The sequence below is a fragment of the Colletes gigas genome, unplaced genomic scaffold (genome assembly GCF_013123115.1).
Source record: "Colletes gigas isolate AHSC1104 unplaced genomic scaffold, ASM1312311v1 Colletes_gigas_Sc00054, whole genome shotgun sequence".
Taxonomy (NCBI): domain Eukaryota; kingdom Metazoa; phylum Arthropoda; class Insecta; order Hymenoptera; family Colletidae; genus Colletes; species Colletes gigas.
The window spans coordinates 185,521-209,230 of NW_025106683.1; the positions used below are offsets into that span (position 1 = coordinate 185,521).

Genomic DNA, 23,710 nt, shown 5'->3' on the forward strand with positions numbered 1-23,710 from the left:
GTTGACAGTCCTTAATTCATATGGTACGATCTATTTTGCTAGTTGGTAATTTTGCAAGAAAAAGAAAACAAAAAAAAAAAAAAAATTGGGTTACGGAGGTTTAAGAATCACTGATCTATGAGGATGAGGAGCACTGGAAGAGTTGCCGTAGGACGTGCTGGAATCGTAGGATGAGACGGTGAAAGAGGAGGAAAGCGTAGCGCGATGAAAGGAAGAAGGTGGATCGAGGAGGAAAGACGGTGGATGGACAGGGCTGGGCGAGAAAGAAGAGAAGCGGAAGAGGAACACAGGGGGATGAGAGAGGGAGAAAGTCGCGTGGAAGAGCGTCGTGTAAGGTGAAAGAGGGAGAAAATGTTATGGAGAGAGGCGGAGGAGAGCCGGAACGACCCGGGGGTTGCCGTGGCGTTATCGACCGGACTGGTGGTCGGTACGAAACCAGGCGTCGGCGCCGTGGATGCCCCGGCTTCCTCGAGTGCCGGACCATCCTCCACCTCCATCGGTGCCTCCACCGCCGTCTCCACCACCACCGTCGGCAGCAGCACCAGCACCACCAGCACCAGCACCGCCACCTCCATGGAGGTCGCGCGGCTGGCCGTCAGTGGAGCCTGGGACAGACAGCCGATCGCACGCACGAAGGGTGCGAGTCGTCCCTGGGATTGCACGGATCGGTTTTGGTCGGTTGCACGTTGCTAGTGGAATATATATGGTCGATTGACATGGTATTTACCATGTACTCATCCCCCATCGGTCCGTTCCCTCGTTAAATCCTCAATGTTGGTGGCTGCCGGTCGACCGTTTCGAATTGCCGCCGCGACGCGGTGAAAAGATTCCCGGAGCGTAGCGGCCACGGGAGGCGCGATCGCGAGATGAAGACACCTTGTGGGTAGTGGTGGTGAGGGTGCAGGTGGTGGAGTGGTGGACGAGTTTCTTCGCGAGCCGAGCAGACGGTGCCTGAGCTGCACGAGTGTCGTGTGAACTGGACCGGACGTGGATATGACAGCGGTCTGTCGTTGATTGGATTTCATTGCCGCGATGTGCCGGGTCTGTGCGACACCTACGACACCGGACCAGTGGATGGAAACTCACGGACCGAACGGAGTCGGTTGTTCCCATCGAAACTGGTACGGAAAGTTCTTCCTCCGGGGCACCGCGAACGATTCTTTCTTCTAACCGCGTCGCGCGACTGTTGTTGTTATCGTCGACGAACGGATTTGTGTCTCCTGATCGCGTAAATTGCGAACAAGTTGCTCCTCCGGGCTTACGGTTTAATAGTAAACTACTTAGCGAAGTGTTAACTTTGTTCCACGCCTGGAAGCCGTTTAAGTTCCCAAGATATGCAAATACCCGACGGATAGGGAACTTTCGGTTTGCTCGTGGCTTGATCGCACTCGTAAAGGTTTTCAAACATCTTGCACGATAAATTCTCCTTGGAAAGCAACAGTTTTGCCTGTTATCCTCCCGATTACGTTTGGTGATTTGAAACTGGTCCCAGCGTTTACCGTTTGACACGATTCGGATCGTCGAATGTCAACCGTATAAATTTTTATCGGTCGAACGGTTATTCGAGCAACAATCGCATTTTCCCAATAGTCGTCCGTTTATTGGCCTATTAGCACCCACTGGCGCGACCCGTCGAACGAGTTAATGCACGGACGTGATTTTCGTTTTCCGGACCGTTCGAGATCCAGTAATCCAGCGCCGGTTAATCGCGTTCGAGGTATTACTTTCGCAGTTTTCCACGGAACGTAGATCGAGCGTCGCAGACGGGGAACAGAAGTTCATAATTCCGCCCTAATCCGACTGTCGTATCCGTATCTCGATAATTCTCGGGGGATTGATCGCGGCGGTGTGGAAGTTTCAGCGGACAGCTTGGCTCGGCGAATTATTAATCGTTCTGTTCGTCCCCCCTGCAATTAGCGCGAAGCTAGGAATTTAATTTCGCCGCGAGAGACACTTCTTCTCCCTTTCTCTTCCGTCTGTCTCGATGATGGCCCAGTTATCCATATTCGTATCGTCGGTTTGACGGACGCGGATGTTCGTCATCGCGAATCTAACACTTAATCCGGCGACACTTTGATCCTCTTTTGAAGTTGCAAAGCCTCACCGACACCGGACCAACTTTCGCGTTCCAAGCCTTCGATAGGCGACGAATCACCAAGTAGTTATCCTATCGCCGATCCGCGTTTGCACTTTGATCCGACTCGAGGATCAAACTTTTCTTCGTACGCGAACGCGAACACGATCGTTGCTCGAACGAAATGTGACATAATCAACGACCGTCGCACGGAGGATGAAAAATCATCGTGTTAACGTCTCGTCGCTTTTCGTTGGAAGAATTGTATGGTCTGTGAGCATTTTAGGTTGCAGAATTCGAGTTTAAGATACTTGTTAGGCCAAAGTTAATCCTTCTGGGGGGCAGCAATTCTTCGACTTTACTTTCTCACACGAAATGTACAGTGAGTGTAAAAAGTATTCGTACGTTAGTCAATTTGAACAAAAATATTCATATTCTTAGAAATCTCTGGAACAAATGTCATTAACAATAAATTATTTATTTATATTTATTATGAAAATATTAACAAATTTCCAGAAATTGGCGTGAAATATACATACGTGTAATAAGTATTCGTACGCTTCTAATTTTACAACAAAAACTATAAATTTTAGTACATAAACGTAACAAATTGGACCATTTTTATGGAGTTTTTCACACTTTACGGGGTCAAGGAACAATTTCTTCAATATTGTTAAAATTTCTACATATTCTTCACTAAAATACGCGTTATTTGCATTTTAAAACATGAAAGTCCTCCGATCCGTTCAGAAGTTATGACGTTTTAAAGATACGCATACAATTTTGGAGTGACATTTCTGGCCTGAAATTATATTTTCGTTTAGGAATTTTTTTCTCGATAATGGTTAGGATTTCGAGAGTGTGACTATTGGCCAAAAGTGAGTGTAATTGACCCTTGCAACCGAAAATAATTTTTTCAGAACGATTTGAGACACATGAAATTTCAGGGGAATCGTTCATTCATGATCAGACATTACATTTTCGGTAATGAATTTTTTTCTCGCAAGTGCGTAGGAATTCGGTGGTATGTCTATTGACCAAAAATGATTTTAATTGACCTCCGCGACCAAAAATAATTTTTTCAGAACGATTTGAGACACATGAAATTTCAGGGGAATCGTTCATTCATGATCAGACATTATATTTTCGGTAAAGAATTTTTTTCTCGAAAATGCGTAAGATTTCAGGGGTATATGTGTTCACCAAAAATGATTGTAATTGACCGTCGCAACCGAAAATAATTTTGTTCAAAATGATTTGAAATTTTTTAATTAATTTTTAGTGCTCCGGAATAAAGGTTTTGTGAAGGTTTCAGTGCTTTTATTAGGAAACGTTTCACAAAATGAATAAAATTCCATGTACAGTGAGTGTAAAAAGTATTCGTACACTAGTCAATTTGAACAAAAACTTTGCAGAACTTTGTTTATTACAAAAGTATGTTAACAAAAACATACATAAATATTCTTAGAAATCTCTGGAACAAATGTGATTAACAACAAATTATTTATTTATATTTATTATGAAAATATTAACAAATTTCCAGACATTGGCGTGAAATATACATACGTGTAATAAGTATTCGTACACTTCTAATTTTACAACAAAAACTATAAATTTTAGTACATAAACGTAACAAAAATCAGTCTATTTGCTATTTTAGTATCTAGTGGGATTTCCTTTAGATCGTATAATCGCTTTAAGCCTTTGCGGCATTGAATTTACTAAATTTTTGGTTACAGTACTAGAAGTTTTGTTCCATTCCTCTAAAAGTGCATTTTTTAAATCTTGTTTCGAAGAAATGTGATGGTCTCGAATTTTTTCTTCAAGATGACTCCATAAGTGCTCTATCACAATTACGTCTGGAGACTGTGGAGGGATTTTTAATTGCTGCGGCACATTATATAGGATCCACTGACGTGTATTAGAAGCATTATGCTTTGGATCATTATCTTGCAAAAATATATAATTGCCCTGTAACTGCATTTTATTTGCCCTAACCTGAAGATGCTCTTTTAGAATATCGATGTACATTTTGTGATCCATGATACCATCGATAAAATGGAGGGATCCAACCCCGCTCGCACTCATAGAGCCTAACTGCCAAACTGTGACTGATCCTCCTCCATGCTTTACGATCGCCTTCAAATTTCTTTTCTCGTACTCGGTATTTTCTTTCCGCCATACTGTACATCGTCCATCTGACCCAAAATATGTTTAATTTACTCTCATCGGTAAATATAATACGGTTCCAGTGCTCCATACGAACATTAACGTACTCTTTCGCGAATTGCACGCGTTTCTTTCTATTAATTTCATTTACGAAATATTTCTTACGAGCTACTCTGCCGTGATATCCTCTATCCCGTAAAAAATTACGCACTGTGCTACTGCATACATTAATGTCCAGATCATTATTAAGTTCAGCTGTGATTTTCACCGCACTTATCTTTGGATTTTCGATTATCTTTATCTTTCGAATTATCCATCGGCCGGTATACTCATTTATTATTCGTTTGCGTCCGTTTCTTGGATTATTTTTTACAGTTTTTCGATCGCCATATCTGTCAATGGTTCCTTGAATCGTGGACCTCGGTCTATTTAAAACTTTTGAAATTTCACTCAGTGTTTTACACTTATTATGTAAATTTATAACAATTTTCCTTTCTTCTTCAGAGGTTTCCTTGCGTTTTCGTCCCATTTTACTGATAATTTCGTTGATAATGTTTGAATTCAGGATACTACCTACACCCTCAGCGTCTCCAAACATACTAAGTATGTTTACATATCGTGGATTATCTTGTAATCGTTCTATGTGGAATGTTACGAATCAAAGACTGTACATATACTTATTACGCGTATATTTCACGCCAATTTCTGGAAATTTGTTAATATTTTCATAATAAATATAAATAAATAATTTGTTGTCAATGACATTTATTCCAGAAATTTCTAAGAATACGTATGCATGTTTTTGTTAACATACTTTTGCAATAAACAAAGTTCTGCAAAGTTTTTGTCCAAATTAACCAGTGTACGAATACTTTTTACACTCACTGTATATATTTTCGGTTCATTGATTTTCATCTTTTGCACAATTATTCTCTTGCTGAAATATGCAAATTGATATATTGTAATACCTCCATATATCCTAAAAATGTTTTTCGTAGTTTTCGCCACAAGTGACTGATTTTCATTTACAATTTTCCGTGTACATAAAATAATTCATACAGAAAGTGTGCTTAGAATATTCTCTAAGTATAATACACGATTGTCAAGTCAAACCTAATAATTAGGCGATTACATAACTAGTTTTTATTACTATCATTCGAAGAATTAGAAAGTATCGATAATCGCCATTTAATCACAACAATAAACCGTCTACAAACTTTGGTTCGAATTTTCGAGGAAACAGAAAGTAGCAACCAGTGTCAGGCTTGAAACAAATTAGAATTTGTTCATCATTAATCGTTCGTCAATCATTATTCCGATTAACATTGCAAAATCTTACAATTTTGATTTAAACCCATAGTTTATAGTATATTTTTATAATTTATATCTGTCTGATTGTTTGTTCTATTTCGTACATAACACGTAATAAGGTAGAATATTTTATTTTGTTTTTATCTGAAATGTTAAGAAATGATCAGCAGAAACGATTTAAACACAGGCAAAGGGTTAGGGTGAAATGTGCCCTTGAACCAAATGTGACATACGATGGATCCATCGATAGAGCATCAAGAAAAAACATTCTGTGCCAAATTTTAACCCTCTATCTTGTTTCGAAGGGTAGTTATTGAGAAAATTCGGATTAACGAATTTGTGCCTATTTTCCCTATTTAATCGAGTACAAAAATTATGAAAAAAATCTGGTGCATTGTGGTTATTGAGATACGTGTTTGAGAATTTTTTCCGATTTTTCGATTCCAAATCCTAGGTGTGAAAAATTGAAAACGCAAAAAAACACAGAAAAATACGGATTTCGTATTGAAGCTTTCGAGACACTAGATTTATATAATTACTGTAAATGCGTATTGTCATTGGTTATCTCCCAGAATTTTTTCCGATTTTTCGATTCGAAATTCTAGGCGTGAAAAATTGAAAACGCAAAAAAACACAGAAAAATACGGATTTCGTATTGAAGCTTTCGAGACACTAGATTTATATAATTACTGTAAATGCGTATTGTCATTGGTTATCTCTCTGAATTTTTTCCGATTTTTCGATTCGAAATTCTAGGCGTGAAAAATTGAAAACGCAAAAAAACACAGAAAAATACGGATTTCGTATTGAAGCTTTCGAGACACTAGATTTATATAATTACTGTAAATGCGTATTGTCATTGGTTATCTCTCTGAATTTTTTCCGATTTTTCGATTCGAAATTCTAGGCGTGAAAAATTGAAAACGCAAAAAAACACAGAAAAATACGGATTTCGTATTGAAGCTTTCGAGACACTAGATTTATATAATTACTGTAAATGCGTATTGTCGTTGGTTATCTCCCTGAATTTTTTCAGATTTTTTGGTAGGGTGCGTCGTAGTAGCAAAAATCAAAAACCGATTTTTTCGACGTTTTTCGCGTGAAAAAGCATCTTATACTTTGAATTTTTGTATTCTCTTTAATAGATAACTATATTGTATGGTTTTAAACATTTCTATGTTGAGCAGAACAGTGTATACAAGAAGAAAAGTAAAGGCAAAAAGCATTCAGGAATATTAGTACACGTCTCATGAGCTCATTTGTTACACGTATCGAATCTAGTTTTTGTTATTGTTTCTTAAGCAAATCATGCGATCAATTCTTTGCAAATCAGAATTTATCCATTCGAAAATCGAAATTTTCATTTCTTGCCTTTTTTTGTTCTTTCCTTCTTTTGACTTTTCATAAATTTTCTTCTATAATATTGAATTTGTTATTTTTTAGCAGTGAAAGTTGAATTATACTTTTAAGAATGTCTATTGTTACTTTCTCCAACAAGATTGCGACAGAACATCAAGGTTATTTTGTTTTTATAGTGATATTGTTGCAGAACTATGCCTTAAAACAATACAAAACAAATTACTAGGTTAATTTTTCGGAATTCAAAGATTATTCACCAATGGAAAATGTTAACTTAGAATGTCAGCGTGAAAAATGCAAATTTATTATGCACTGACACTTCTTTTTTTTGATAACACAATGTCTATACAAGTTTTACAACAAAACACTACTCCAGTCTGTGTTAGTCGTTTATTATTTCTGTCTCTCTTGTTCGTTTCATGAGCATAATAGAACTACTGTGGCGTGGGACGAAAAAAATGTATTATTTGGTTTTCGCGATGTTTAAGGGCTCGCAATTAAATTTTCTTTGAAAGAAATTCAACGAACGTTCTTTTTCATAAAGGAAAATAATATCGTATCAACATTCTCGAAAGTGTAAATTTGATTAAGAGTATATTTAATAATAATTATAAATAATCTTTCTCAATTTTAAAACGAGTTATAACAGCATCATTGATTTCGGAGGATGAAAGTTGGGGAGATGCAATTTTAATTATTATTAAAATCTATAAACATGTTAATATCATTAAATTCATATTTAAGTTTGTTTAATTCTATTTTTATATGTCTTGTGGCATGAAACTTTTTTACTTTCAATATGTGAATGAAAAATTTTAATGGGAGGTTCTAGAGGCCAAAATAAGACGAAAATCAAGAATATCAATTTGTTGATTGAGGCTTCGTTAAAAAGTTATAGAAACATTTCTGGCCACACGGTATATTTTCGGTAAAGAATTTGTTTTCTCGAAAATGGTTAGGATTTCGGGGGTGTGTCTATTGACCAAAAATGATTGTAATTAACCTCCCTAGCTAAAAATAATTTTTTCAGAATGATTTGAAATTTTTTAATTTTGTCGAAAAATTTGTCCATTTTCTGAATTTTTTTTCTCGAAAATGCGTAGGATTTCGGGGGTATGTCTATTCACCAAAAATGATTGTAATTAACCCCCTCAATCGAAAATAATTTTTCCAAAACGATTTGAAATTCTTTAATTTTGTCGAATTTGTCCACCTTCTGAATTTTTTTCTCGAATATGCGAAGGATTTTGGAGGTATGTCTATTCACGAAAAATGATTGTAATTGACCCCCTCAATCGAAAATAATTTTTATAGAATGATTTGAAATTTTTTTTTCATCGATAAATTGAGGCACCTGCGATTATTCTTAAAAATTCGTTTTTTATTTTTAGTATTTTTGTTCGAGGCTCAACAGAAAAATTGTCTAATACTTTTTGGTAGGTGTCCATGAGCTCTACTTCAGAAAAAATTTTCATTGAAATATATTCACTATTGTAGGAGTTATGGCTGTTTCAAAATTGGATCATTTTTATGAGGTTTTTCACACTTTACGAGGTTAAGGAGCAACTTTTTCAGTATTGTTAGAATGTCTACATATTCTTCGCTAAAATACGCGTTATTTGCCTTTTTAAACATTGAAATCCTTCGATCCGTTCAGAAGTTATGACGTTTTAAAGATTCGCATGAGGGTACATTTCTAGCCATACATTATATTTTCGTTTAGGAATTTTTTTCTCGAAAATGTGTAAGATTTCTGGGATATGTCTATTCACAAAAAATGATTGTAATTCATCCCCTCAATCGAAAATAATTTTTACAGAACGATTTGAAATTTTTTTTGTCGATAAATTGAGGCACCAAAGATTTTTCATAAAAATTCGTTTTTTATTTTTAATAAATTTGGTTGACGTTGTACAGGAAAGTTGTTCAATACTTTTTTATAGGTATCCACGAACTCTAGTCCTCCCCAAAATTTCAATGAAATATATTTACTATTGTAGGAGTTATGGTTGTTTGAATTGTGGACCACTTTTATGGGGATTTTCTCACTTTGCGGAGTCAAGGAACAAGTTTTCGAATATTTTTGCGATTTGTACATATTTTCCACTAAAATACGCGTAGTTTGCTTTTTTAAACATTAAAATCGTCCAATCCGTTCCGGAGTTATGATGTTTCAAAGATTCACATGAAATTTTGGGGGACCATTTCAGGCCTCCAAAATAATATTTTCGGTAAGGAATTTTTTCCTCGAAAGTGGATAGGATTTCGAGGGTATGTCTATTGACCAAAAATAATTGTAATTGATCCCTGCAACTAAAAATAATTTTTCCAGACCGTTTTGAAATTTCTTAATTTTGTCGAAAAATTTCACGCCTTCTCGAATTTTTTTCTCGAAATTGCGCAGAATTTCAAGGATATGTATATTAAACAAAAATGATTGTAATTGACTCCTGCAACCAAAAATAATTTTTCCAGAACAATTTGAAATTTTTTAATTTCACCAAAAAATTTCAGCATCGAAATTCAATTTTTTTCTCGAAAATGAGTAGGATTTCGGGGGTATGTCTATCCACCAAAAATGATTGTAGTTGACTCCTGCAATCGACTATAATTTTTCCGTGAATGATTTGAAATTTTTTAGTAACTTTTTAAGGAAGCCTCAATCAACAAATTAATATTCTTAATTTTCGTCTTATTATTGCCTCTATAATCTCTCATTGAAATTTTTCCCAGGGTTGGCCGAACACCCTGTATATTATACCCCAATTACAACCTCAAAATATAAAAAAAAATATTAAAATAGAATATGTATGTGACAAGTGTAATATACAGTGTGTTCGGCCACCTCTAGCAAAAATTTTAATGAGCGATAGTAGAGGCCAAAATAAGGCGAAAATCAAGAATACTAATTTGTTGATGGAAGCTTCGTTAAAAAATTATTAACAATTAAATTCAAAAATTTCAAATCGTTCTGGAAAAATTATTTTCGGTTGCGGGGGTCAACTACAATCATTTTTGGTGAGTACACATACCTCCGAAATCCTATCTACTTTCGAGAAAAAAAATCGAGTAGGTGCTGAAATTTTTCGGCGAAAAAAAATTTTTCAAATCGTTTAAAAAAAATTATTTTCGGTTGCGGGGATCAATTACAATCATTTTTTATCGTTACACATACCTCCGAAATCGTATGCACTTTCGAGAAAAAAATTCCTTACTGAAAATCCAATTGGGTGCCTAAATTTTTCAACGGAGAAAAAAAATTGCAAATCGTTGTGGAAAAATTATTTTCGGTTGCGGGGGTCAATTACAATCAGTTTTTGTCATTAGACATACCCACGAAATCCTGCCCACTTTCGAGAAAAAAAATAGAGAAGGTGTGAAATTATTCGGGAAAATTAAAAAACTGCAAATCGTTGTGGAAAAATTATTTTCGGTTGTAGGGTTCAATTACAGTCATTTTTGGTGAATAGACATACCCCCGAAATCTTGCGCATTTTCGAGAAAAAAATTCAGTAAGAGCGGCACTTTAAACGTTAATAACTTTTTAACGAAGCTTCCACCAACAAATTAGTATTCTTGATTTTCGTCTTATTTTGGCCTCTACTATCGTTCATTAAAATTTTTGCTAGAGGTGGCCGAACACCCTGTATACATAAATATGGATCAAATCAAACTCGAATATTATGTATTTATTCCGGGAATAATATAACAAACAACGAAACTTAGATTCCTACGATAATGCTACGGTAGTGCTTAATTTGTTAAATTTTCGTTTGACTATATTCACTAATTAATAACACTTTCATTTTAATTTTAAAAACAGTGCTTTTTTATTATAATTTACAATTATTTTTCCAATGATTTCACACTAAATATCGAACGTCAATGCAAGCTGGAATTTAAAACCAAAATTTTGGACTATAATGTAAAATTTGGTATTTCTAATTCATTTTGGATGAACAATTATGTTTCATTCAATGCCATAGATTTTGTTCGCATGAATTCTCGTTCCTGCAGTAATTTAAACGCCCCTTAAATTTTATTCGCCTCAGAGGCACCGTGTCGACTATTAGCCGTATAAATTTTTCTGAGTAAACAGTCATTCGTAAATTTTAACGGTCGAACAGTTATTTGGGCAACAATTGCATTTTATAATGGACGTCGTTTATTATCCTCTTGTTCTCTAATAGCATTCGCGTGGCTCGTTGAATGAGCGAATGCGCGAACGTGGAAAGGACCTCGTTGTATAGACCACTAAAGGCAAATATTACCTAGTAAACTTTACATTAGTATCGTCCAGGCTCAGGGATTTCTGCTTAGTTTATTGCGTCTTGTGCTTAGGCGCCAAGATGGCTACTCCGGTCTTCGCCGAAAATCAGTAAATTTCCAACCGTTATATCTTGAAAACTAATGAAAATCGGGTAAATAAATTGCAGGTTAATGGATTCGTCTTGAAAAACACTATCGCATGATCAAAAAAAAAATATATAGCTCCATTTAAAAAACGAAACTTCATCATCGTATCTTTGAAATTAATAACATAAATAAAATTTCCGTTTACGCCAGAATAAAGATCCTGTTTTATCCTGCAATTTTCATATAAACAATTTTTCCGTATCATCAATAGTTATTGCAGTATCGCGACTGTCACACTTTAGCCGGGACACCCTGTATAATGGAAGAGTAATGCCTTCTTATCGTAACATTTTCCAGTGCTTCGAGAAAGAAAATTGCCACAAAAGTCACTTACCACAGATTATTCGAACAAAATTTTGGAAATTTATACTTTTATGTCACTTTTATTTAATCGAATTGTCTAAATATTAATTCGATTTCTTGAGTATTACATTAAATTTTTGTTCAATCGAATGGTGTAAATATTAATTGGATTTCTTGAGAATTACATTAAATTTTTGAAGATATATTTCAAATTCGTAATATTTTATTATAAAAAGTAATACGAGATTCTTCATATACGATGCAAGATAAAAATTTGTGTTTTTTAAATATTTTAATCAATTTTATATACATATATTGTTCTTAATCCCTTTGTTAGTATATCTAAATTAAATGAAATGAAGATTCATCAACCCATCTAGTTCTGTTTAAAAAGATACAATAAATAAAACCAAATTAATTGGTGATATTCGATGATTCGATTTTGTACATCTTTTCATCCGTAAATGTAACCATTTTACCATTTTGTTCTCACATTTATACGCTTTTCTTCAAATTCTAAGTACGCTTTATGCTGCTTGTTTAACCAATGCTCCTTTCGCAATTCTCTTCGTACTACGTGTTTGCATTTTCGTAAAACTTGTTAAAATTTCATACTCTTTTTCAGGATTTTTAAACACATTCGTAACTTTCTTCTATTCACAACTTTTGATGTTTCTGTACAACTGAAAAATTTGCGTTAGAATTTCATTGAACCAGCTTCGACTTAGAAATTAGAAAGATTCCCAAAATCGTAATAATGTTTTCAAAATTACCAGCGTTTGTAGGTTCGATGATCGAACAACAGTCTAACGCTATTTTGCAATTCAAACGCTGTCAAATATTAGCGATGATTAGGTCCTGCACTATTTATACTTACTCGTTTATGTAGCTTCAAGTGTTTACGAATGCTTGATGAATGCGTTTCGTAGTGTAGTTCGTATATGTAGTGTTTAATAGACCTCCCTATTGGACTCGCAATATTAATTGTTTTCGTATTGGAGCTGGGCAAACGTACGTAGGGTAATTGCCTTCGACGAAACTGGTGTTTGGTAATTTGCCCTCGCTTCGATTCCCTTTGGAGAAGAGAGTTGTCGAACCAGCTTAGGTTACAGGACGAACTAAAGGATTGCGTTTAAAGTGGCCTGGCAACTTGGAAATTGGAAATTCTCACGTTGCCGTGGTCCGGTATTATTGGGTTTCGTGTCATTTATGGGCTGCAAACGGAGCATGTTACAAATTGAGTTGTCTGACGTAATTTCAAATAGACGGAAAAAGCACGCTAAACTGCAGAAATACTCACGAAAGTATTCGAACGCTTACATATGCAAACTTGAATGATTGAACCGAAATAATGTACATTAAAGCAATTTGCTGAAACAAGTAGATGTCGATAGGAAGATGGAAGTCTTAGGATTATGCCAGTAAAATTTGAAAAAGATTCAACAACGTAAGTAGTGGTTATGATACATTTATTAGAAATGGAATGTCTTTGCAGCCAGCAACTTATACCGCTACTTTGCCCACATTTTTCTATCAGTGTTCAGAATTTTCTACGAGAGAGAACTAATTTCTAAACATTTTATGCCCCTTTAAGGGGGCCATTCTTCCATGTAGGCAGGAAAAAAAGATGTTTCTTTATAATTTTTTCTTGCGGGCTATCAAAATGCGATTAATTCCAGGCTTTGTGGATATATTTATTATATATTTAACTATATTTACGAATTTTTGCAACGCTTAATATCCATTGATTACGCAGTTTTTGTTTATTAACGAACAACAGTTTTTACGTACATTGCGTAGGTAATATTTTGCGAACAATCCAAAAACCAGAGACATTCTTAACACGTTGACTGCCACACCAAAACCGTACAATTTTCTACGAGATCAAAGCTTCGATTTTGAATAATTGTAAACTGCATAACTTAAAATTTGTCTTTGGGTACTTATTTTCATAACTACGTTGAACTTCGTCCTATACAAATTTATTTAACATTTCAATTTTAATTTTAGAGTATAAATTGTTTTAGTTCCATAGTGAGAAAGTCTTGTCACTCATATATGAGTGACGAGCCAAAGTATTAATATAGATAACTTTAGTTATATCATGAACTAAGATCTTTTCAAATTGTTGAAAATCATATAAATACAATACAAAGTTGAAACGACTAATGCAAAATAGGCGTTATTGTAACTGTGGTTGTGTAAAAGAATTCACAAAATTTTATGTTTATTTAATTTTATAAATTCAAAGAATCTAGATACGTACAGTGGCTCGCGAAAGTATTCGAACGCTTACATATGCAAACTTGAATGGCCGAAATAATGTACATTAAAGCAATTTGCTGAAACAAGTAGATGTCGATAGGAAGATGGAAGTCTTAGGATTATGCCAGTAAAATTTGAAAAAGATTCAACAACGTAAGTAGTAGTTATGATACATTTATTAGAAACACGCATGGTAAGCGACTCGCAAAAGTATTCGAACGCTACATGTATTATTAAATTATTTAATATTAATATTTTGTTGGACCATCTTTAGCAGCTATAATGTCTCTTAGCCGATGTTCCATACTATAAACCAATGATTTTGTAAAACTACACTCAATGGGAGTTCCATATTTCTATAATTTTATTTTTCAGTGTTTGCTTTCATGTTATTTCAAATTTATTTAATCTTTTTCCGATTTCATAAATTTTCAATCGGATTTACGTGTGGACTTTGCGGTGGAGTAATTAACATGTGTGGTGTGTTATATACGATCCATTCTTTTACAATTTTAGCAGTATGCTTCATTATCTTGTTGGTAGTGGAAATCTTCCAATAATCCTAGTTTACTGGCACTTTCTTTAAGATTATTCTTTAAAATATTTAAATACTTATGTTTATCAAGTATTCCGTCAATAAATATTAAATTTCCGGTGCCACCATACCATGACCGATCCACCTCCGTGTTTCATTGTTCGATGTAAATGTCGAATTTCCAATTCTGTGTTTGGTTTCCTCCACACATAATTTTTACCATTCGAGCCAAAAATATTAAACTTTGACTCGTCCGAAAAGATGACTTTATCCCAAAAAGAATTATCTTTATTTATGTAGGTTTTCGCAAAAGTCAATCTTTTTTTACGATTTACTGCATTAATATATTCTTTCGCGGTACTCTGCCATGAAAATCATTGTTTCGTAAGATTCGTCGACATAATTGAACTTCTTTATGAAACATATCAGCTACCAAATTTGCTAGTTGAGGAGCGGATATAGTAGGATTCTTTTTCAATTCGCGAATGATAACTTTCTCCTCTTTTCCAGTCAATTTCTTTGGTCGACCTGATCGAGCTTCGTTTGCAAGTGTTCCCTCATTCTTTGACTTTTTTATGATGTAATGTATCGTAGACTTACTTCTGTTCACAATCCCGGCAATCTCGTTATACGATTTGCCTTCCCCATGCAATCGTAATATTATTTCTCTTTCACACTTTTTGGTTTCAGACTTTTTGGTGTTCATTTTAAATACTATTGTGCACACTTTTACGTTACTGTTACTGAAACGATATCCTAACATCAAGTGAACGTACCAATATTTTCATTTAGCAATGACGTTTACATTCGGTGCAAAGGAAGATGAAAAACTATCAACAGTGTTACAGAGTTCGAATACTTTTGCGAGTCGCTTACCATGCCTGTTTCTAATAAATGTATCATAACTCCTCTTTACGTTGTTGAATCCTTTTCAAATTTTATTGGCATAATCTTGAGACTTCCATCTTCCTATCGACGTCCACTTGTTTCAGCAAATTGCTTTAATGTACATTATTTCGGCCATTCAAGTTTGCATATGTAAGCGTTTGAATACGTTCGTGATCCACTCGTGATTTAAATGTTTGTCGTTATACGAATGTTATATTGAATATATCGTATAATATCCAATACAAATCCACGAAAAATGGCACAATGGTAGCTATTTTACAAGAAGGTACTGAATATTTTCATATATTCGGGTGCTTTTTGTATTGCATATATCGCAGTATAGAGAAACCAGTTCTTAAAGAACGTTTGTCGCTCATTTGAATAGCGTGCGTGAGCGACCGAAGCGACATCATCATCATTTCTCCAAGTAGTTCTGTAGTATTACTTTTGGTTCGATCTCTATTGTATAAGGATTTTGTATCATGTCGAAGTTGATAAATATATTTAGTTTTTATAAATTAACAATTCTAAAGGTACTGCATAAATTTGATATTGATATCTGCAATAGTTTCCATATTTAGATTAATGTTATTTTTCTTTCTTTCACGAGTTTAGTTAGTTATTTGGTTGGGAAACTTGTGGAGGAAAATTTATAGGATTAGCGAGGATCGTAGTCTTCATAGATTGTCCAGAATTTCGATGGTTTTGCAGAATAATAACAGTATATTCTGGAACAAGGGTGAAGTGGCCATTTTGGTGATGTTGTCCATATTAAAGTTATTAGTTCATTATTTTCTCGTGGAGTCAGACTTTGTTTTCACGTAAATTAATTTTCAACGCGCAACTCATTTGATCCGTAGTGAATACAAGCGATTCGAAACACTGAAATTATTAATAATCAACAGTTTATATACCTGACAATTTTCTATCTATTCGTTTCTCTTCGGTTTCAATTTCTTTGGTAAATTATTTCTGGTATATTTAATCTTTTTCCTGAAACGTACTGATTGTCGAAAGAATCTAGTAACTATCATTATTTTGTTTAAATTTCTAGTAGATAATTAGTTAAGGAAATGTTGTACTATGAGTATAATAAGTAGAATGTGGACAGTTTTACCTCACGAAGGCTGACTATGTCTGACCAATACTACTTGCACGAAGAATCGTTTTTTCCTCATCAAATACACGAAGTTTGCAAAGACTGACAACATTGAACAACTATAATATTATACAGGGTGTTCGGCCACCTCTAGCAAAAATTTTAATGAGCGATAGTAGAGGCCAAAATAAGACGAAAATCAAGAATACTAATTTGTTGATGGAAGCTTCGTTAAAAAGTTATTAACAATTAAATTCAAAAATTTCAAATCGTTCTGGAAAAATTATTTTCGGTTGCGGGGGTCAACTACAATCATTTTTGGTGAGTACACATACCTCCGAAATCCTATCTACTTTCGAGAAAAAAAATCGAGTAGGTGCTGAAATTTTTCGGCGAAAAAAAATTTTTCAAATCGTTCTAAAAAAATTATTTTCGGTTGCGGGGATCAATTACAATCATTTTTTATCATTGCACATACCTCCGAAATCGTACGCACTTTCGAGAAAAAAATTCCTTACTGAAAATCCAATTAGGTGCCTAAATTTTTCAACGGAGAAAAAAAATTGCAAATCGTTGTGGAAAAATTATTTTCGGTTGTAGGGTTCAATTACAGTCATTTTTGGTGAATAGACATACCCCCGAAATCTTGCGCATTTTCGAGAAAAAAATGCAGTAAGGGCGGCACTTTAAACGTTAATAACTTTTTAACGAAGCTTCCATCAACAAATTGGTATTCTTGATTTTCGTCTTATTTTGGCCTCTACTATCGCTCATTAAAATTTTTGCTAGAGGTGGCCGAACACCCTGTATAACATGTAAAAACTTCTTTTCGAGAGTAAGAGTAATTTCGAAAAACGTAGATTTATTCGTCGATGTTTTATTTTATTTTAGCTTATATTAAAGGTTTCAGGGCATCGTAGACATTTTTTAAACGTGAAAAAGTGAATTTAGGGAACACATTACACCTATGTGGATTTTCCACATTTTAAAAATTTTTGATATAATATCTCAAAGCAGACCTTTAAAATAGACTGAAATGTCGACGAGTGAAATTACATTTTCCAAAATTGCTTTTACCACCAAAAAGGAATTCATGTTTTCCTTCTACCTTCGTGACTTAATTTTATATTATGGAACATAACAATTCGATCGTGGCGGAATAATATTTTGCTCCGAACTGCGATAAATTTATTTGCCTGCGCGCAAATTAAACAGAAGAATTGATCGTATTGGAACAAATGTTGTGTACGAGGAAATTTCCTAGCAATAATATTGAAAAATTTATACATTTTATAAAAAAGTTGTACGTTATAAAAAAGTACTATGTAACGTCGAAAAATTAGTAGTTCAGGAGATATTTAAATTTAAATAATTCTAAAACACCATTGCAGTTGTACTGTTTTTGCTAGTCTAACGTTGGTAAACTGAGCTAACGTCTTAGTGTGGTAGTAATGATGCCTTAACACTTTATCGACCGATAAAACAGTTGATTAATAGGCTATCGGTCGGTAAGCGTTGGCCGGTAAAACAGTCGATTAATATCGGTCGGTAAAGTGTTAAGAATTTAAATAATTTTAATTGAAATATCTCCTGAACTACTAATTTTTCGACGTTACATAGTACTTCTTTATAACGATTGTCCAGCTGAATCGATCGATGTATTAAAAAATACCTAATTCCATTTAAAAAAACTAATAACATAAGAATATGCTCCACTCGATACCATTCAAGCCTCCGCTGAAACATTTTTTGTTACGAGTAACAATAGCGAAAAAATCGAGAAATTTCATCACATACTCGAATTTTTTTCTTGAAAATGCGTAAGATTTCGTGAGTATGTGTAATGACCAAAAACGATGATAATCGACTCCTGAAACTGAAAATAATTTTTTTAGAACGATTTAAAAAATTTTTTTCGTCCAGAAATTTCATCACATACTCGAATTTTTTTCTCGAAAGTGCGTAGGATTTCGGGAGTATGTGTAATGACCAAAAATGATGGTAATTGACTCCTACAACCGAAAATAATTTTTTCAGAACGATTTGAAATTTTGTTTTTTGAGATTTATCTTTAATCTTAATTATCTTAGAAATTCGTTTTCCATTTTTAATAAATTTGGTTGGCGCTGCACAGGGAAGTTGTTTAATACTTTTTTGTAGGTGCCAATGAGTCCTATATCAGAAATAAGTTTCATTGAAATATATTCATTATTATAGGAGTTATGGCCGGTTGAAAATTGGATCATTTTTATGGGGGTTTTCTCAATTTACGAGGTTAAGGAGCAACTTTTCGTATATTTTTGGAATTTCTACATATTCTTTAGCAAAATACGCGTTGTTTGCCGTTTTAAACATTACAATCCCCCAATTCTTTCAGAAGTTATGACATTTTAAAGATGCTCGTGAAACATTTCTGGCAACAAATTAGATTTTCGGTAAGAAATTTTTTTCTCGAAAATGCGTAGGATTTCGTGAGTATGTGTAATGACCAAAAACGATGATAATCGACCTCTGAAACTGAAAATAATTTTTTTAGAACGATTTAAAAAATTTTTTTCGGCCAGAAATTTCATCACATACTCGAATTTTTTTCTCGAAAGTGCGTAGGATTTCGGGAGTATGTGTAATGACCAAAAATGATGGTAATTGACTCCTACAACCGAAAATAATTTTTCCAGAACGATTTGAAATTTTGTTTTTTGAGATTTATCTTTAATCTTAATTATCTTAGAAATTCGTTTTCCATTTTTAATAAATTTGGTTGGCGCTGCACAGGGAAGTTGTTTAATACTTTTTTGTAGGTGCCAATGAGTCCTATATCAGAAATAAGTTTCATTGAAATATATTCATTATTATAGGAGTTATGGCCGTTTGAAAATTGGATCATTTTTATGGGGGTTTTCTCAATTTACGAGGTTAAGGAGCAACTTTTCGTATATTTTTGGAATTTCTACATATTCTTTAGCAAAATACGCGTTGTTTGCCGTTTTAAACATTACAATCCCCCAATTCTTTCAGAAGTTATGACATTTTAAAGATGCTCGTGAAACATTTCTGGCAACAAATTAGATTTTCGGTAAGAAATTTTTTTCTCGAAAATGCGTAGGATTTCGTGAGTATGTGTAATGACCAAAAACGATGATAATCGACCTCTGAAACTGAAAATAATTTTTTTAGAACGATTTAAAAAATTTTTTTCGTCCAGAAATTTCATCACATACTCGAATTTTTTTCTCGAAAGTGCGTAGGATTTCGGGAGTATGTGTAATGACCAAAAATGATGGTAATTGACTCCTACAACCGAAAATAATTTTTTCAGAACGATTTGAAATTTTGTTTTTTGAGATTTATCTTTAATCTTAATTATCTTAGAAATTCGTTTTCCATTTTTAATAAATTTGGTTGGCGCTGCACAGAGAAGTTGTTTAATACTTTTTTGTAGGTGCCAATGAGTCCTATATCAGAAATAAGTTTCATTGAAATATATTCATTATTATAGGAGTTATGGCCGTTTGAAAATTGGATCATTTTTATGGGGGTTTTCTCAATTTACTAGGTTAAGGATCACCCTTTCGTATATTTTTGGAATTTCTACATATTCTTTAGCAAAATACGCGTTGTTTGCCGTTTTAAACGTTACAATCCCCCAATTCTTTCAGAAGTTATGACATTTTAAAGATGCTCGTGAAACATTTCTGGCAACAAATTAGATTTTCGGTAAGAAATTTTTTTCTCGAAAATGCGTAGGATTTCGTGAGTATGTGTAATGACCAAAAACGATGATAATCGACCTCTGAAACTGAAAATAATTTTTTTAGAACGATTTAAAAAATTTTTTTCGTCCAGATATTTCATCACATACTCGAATTTTTTTCTCGAAAGTGCGTAGGATTTCGGGAGTATGTGTAATGACCAAAAATGATGGTAATTGACTCCTACAACCGAAAATAATTTTTTCAGAACGATTTGAAATTTTGTTTTTTGAGATTTATCTTTAATCTTAATTATCTTAGAAATTCGTTTTCCATTTTTAATAAATTTGGTTGGCGCTGCACAGAGAAGTTGTTTAATACTTTTTTGTAGGTGCCAATGAGTCCTATATCAGAAATAAGTTTCATTGAAATATATTCATTATTATAGGAGTTATGGCCGTTTGAAAATTGGATCATTTTTATGGGGGTTTTCTCAATTTACTAGGTTAAGGATCACCCTTTCGTATATTTTTGGAATTTCTACATATTCTTTAGCAAAATACGCGTTGTTTGCCGTTTTAAACGTTACAATCCCCCAATTCTTTCAGAAGTTATGACATTTTAAAGATGCTCGTGAAACATTTCTGGCAACAAATTAGATTTTCGGTAAGAAATTTTTTTCTCGAAAATGCGTAGGATTTCGTGAGTATGTGTAATGACCAAAAACGATGATAATCGACCTCTGAAACTGAAAATAATTTTTTTAGAACGATTTAAAAAATTTTTTTCGTCCAGATATTTCATCACATACTCGAATTTTTTTCTCGAAAGTGCGTAGGATTTCGGGAGTATGTGTAATGACCAAAAATGATGGTAATCGATCCCTGCAACTGAGAATAATAGCGTACCATCCTGCATATTTTGATGTCGCGACTAACCATCGACTTTATTTTTGTTGCAGAAAATCGTGAATAAAGGAAACGCAAGAAGAAGACTGCTTAGAAAACGAACTAGGAACGTAGAAGTGAAGTCAAGGAATTGATTAATATCTTATTATTTTGAAGAACAATCGTGGAAACTACGCCACCGGAAACAAGAAGCAAAGCTCCCTCTTCGAACTAGAAAACTAATCAGCGTTAGTTTAGATTTTGAGACTCCGTTCGCGCACGAGGGGTGGAGACGTGTATCGTCGTAGACTCGTCGCCGATGCTTCCCTCAAAATTACTCGCCCGCGTCGAGCCGAGCTCGTCGTCGATCGCTCAGACAACGAGTGCGAAAGGTTCAGGGAACGAGGGCTACGTGGCAACGTTGAGGCTCGTTGCCGGCACAGCACGTCCTCGAGGATGGAACTGAGAGCCTCGCAGCCAATCAGCGCCCTAGCAGCGAGTTTTTCCGAGTTCACGGCGAGTCGTTCGAGGATCGCGAGGAGAGAAACGCAGCGACGCGGGCCGAGCAGCGTGGAGACCCGTGAAGAGGAACAGTATTGGAAATTGGCAGAGAGACGGGGAAGGGTTGACGAGGAACCAACGGATAAGAGTTCCGGGGGAACCGTGAACGAGAGTCCCGAGGGGAAGAAGGAAGAGAAGGAGGAGAAGACGTCGGAGGGGGTTCCGAAGGAAGTGAAATCCGCCGCGGAAGGAAAGGACACAGCCGCTGAGGGGGCAGAAGAGGCAGAAGAGGGTCGTCCCTTGGCAGGAGGGCCCCACAGATGCGGGGCCCGGAGGGGCCAGTCCGCGGCGGCGTGACGCGATGCGGACGTCCTCCTCCTCGTCCCCGAGGAAGAGGAAGAGGAAAGACCTCTCGCCTCTCGACCCTATCGAAAGTCTGCCTTCCTTGGGCAATAGTTCCCGCCGATCTGTCTTCCGCGATGCTGGCCAGCGACGCGGCGCGTGGTACGAGCGTCGCCCTTCGCCGGAAGCCGCCAGCGCCGGGAAGCACGAAGGTCGTTCATCGGCGAACCGTGGCTCGGAGAACGAGAGGTTGTGCAACGTCTGTGAGGAGGGGGGCGACTTTTGCCTGGGAAGAAGCGAACGAGGGTGCTTGGGAAAGAGAGGCGGGGAGGCAGCGGAGTGGACGGGAGGGGTTGTTCAGCGACGTAGCGATAATAGAGCAGACGGCTCGAAGAAGCGTCTGGCGACGATCGTCGTGTTCCTTGGGCTTCTGTGCGGGCATTGGTGCCCTGGCGGGGCGGAGGCTCTCGCGGGCAGCCAGAAGTACAGCACCAGGACGGTCAGGACCAGGTACGGGACTCTCCGCGGCGTCGAGGCCAGGTCGTCCACGTCCGTCGAGACGTACTACGGGGTACCGTACGCCACGCCACCGGTCGGAGGGTTACGATACATGCCACCGGTCACGCCGACGCCGTGGCGTGGCACCAAATTGGCGGACGCCATGCCACCCGCGTGTCCACAGAGACCACCGGAACCGGATGCGAGTCTGCCAAGGCCCAGGCGCGCCTACCTCGAGAGGCTAGCGCCGATGTTGGCCAACCAGAGCGAAGACTGTCTATATTTGAACCTCTATGTGCCCAAACCTCCTCACGGTGAGTCCATCATACTTTTATTATTGTTCGTTAATGTTTCAAATTACCGCGGAATGTTGACACGTCTCAAAAGTGCATATTTTCTATTTCAAATCAATAATTTGGGACCATTTTTATGGGGGTTTTCTCACTTTACGAGGTTAAGGAGCAACTTTTTGTATACTTTTTGAATTTCTATCTATTTTTTTAGCAAAATACGCGTTGTTTGCCGTTTGAAACATTACAATCCCCTAATCCTTTCAGAATTTAAGACATTTTAAAGATTCGCGTGAATCATTTCTGGCATCAAATTAGATTTTCGGTAAGGAATTTTTTTCTCGAAAGTGTGTAAGATTTCGGGAGTATGTGTAATGACCAAAATTGATGGTAATCGATCCTTGCAACTAAAAATAATTTTTTTATAACGATTTGAAAATTTTCAATTTTGTCGAGAAATTCCTTCACATACTCGAATTTTTTTCTCGAAAATGAGTAGGATTTCAGGCGTATGTCTATTGACCAAAAATGATTGTAACTGATCCTTCCAAACAAACATAATTTTTTCAGATCGATATGAAATTTTTTTGTTCTCCTAAAAGTATGTCCACATTCTTGAATTTTTGTCTCGAAACTGGATAGGATTTCGAGGGTATGTTTATTCACCAAAAATAATTGTAATTAATCCCCGCAATTGAAAATAATTTTTCCAGAAAGATTTGAAATTTTTTTTTTTTCGTCGAAAAATTCAGGCACCCCATGTCGATTTTTCTTAAAAATTTGTTTTTCATTTTTAATAAATTTGTTTGACACGTTACGGAAAAGTTGTTTAGCACTTTTTTGTAGGTATCCATGAACTCTACTTCTTCCAAAAATTTCAGTGAGATATATTCACTATTATAGGAGATATGGTTGTTTGAAAATTGGACCATTTTTATGGGGTTTTACTCAATTTACGAGGTTAAGGAGCTACTTTTCGTATATTTTTGGAATATCTACATATTCTTTAGCAAAATACGCGTTATTTGCCTTTTTAAACATTAAAATCCTTTAATCAGTTCAGAAGTTATGAAATTTTAAA

At 35.5% G+C, this 23,710-nt stretch overlaps 2 protein-coding genes across 2 annotated transcripts in view; both read left to right on the forward strand.

Annotated features, from left to right (window-relative positions):
* Window positions 1-936: 936 nt before the first annotated feature.
* On the forward strand, window positions 937-22,079 carry LOC122403459 (cilia- and flagella-associated protein 251-like). The gene is made up of 2 exons (XM_043406986.1): window positions 937-1,121; window positions 21,073-22,079. Exon 2 carries the CDS (start codon window positions 21,455-21,457, stop codon window positions 21,854-21,856), a length of 402 nt encoding a protein of 133 aa, XP_043262921.1. The 5' UTR covers window positions 937-1,121; window positions 21,073-21,454; the 3' UTR covers window positions 21,857-22,079.
* Window positions 21,861-23,710, forward strand: part of LOC122403464 (neuroligin-1-like) — a 145,332-nt gene continuing 143,482 nt past the window's right edge. The window contains exon 1 of the mRNA XM_043406991.1: window positions 21,861-22,653. Coding sequence (XP_043262926.1) covers window positions 21,861-22,653 — 793 coding nt within the window. The remainder of the gene's footprint in view (window positions 22,654-23,710) is intronic.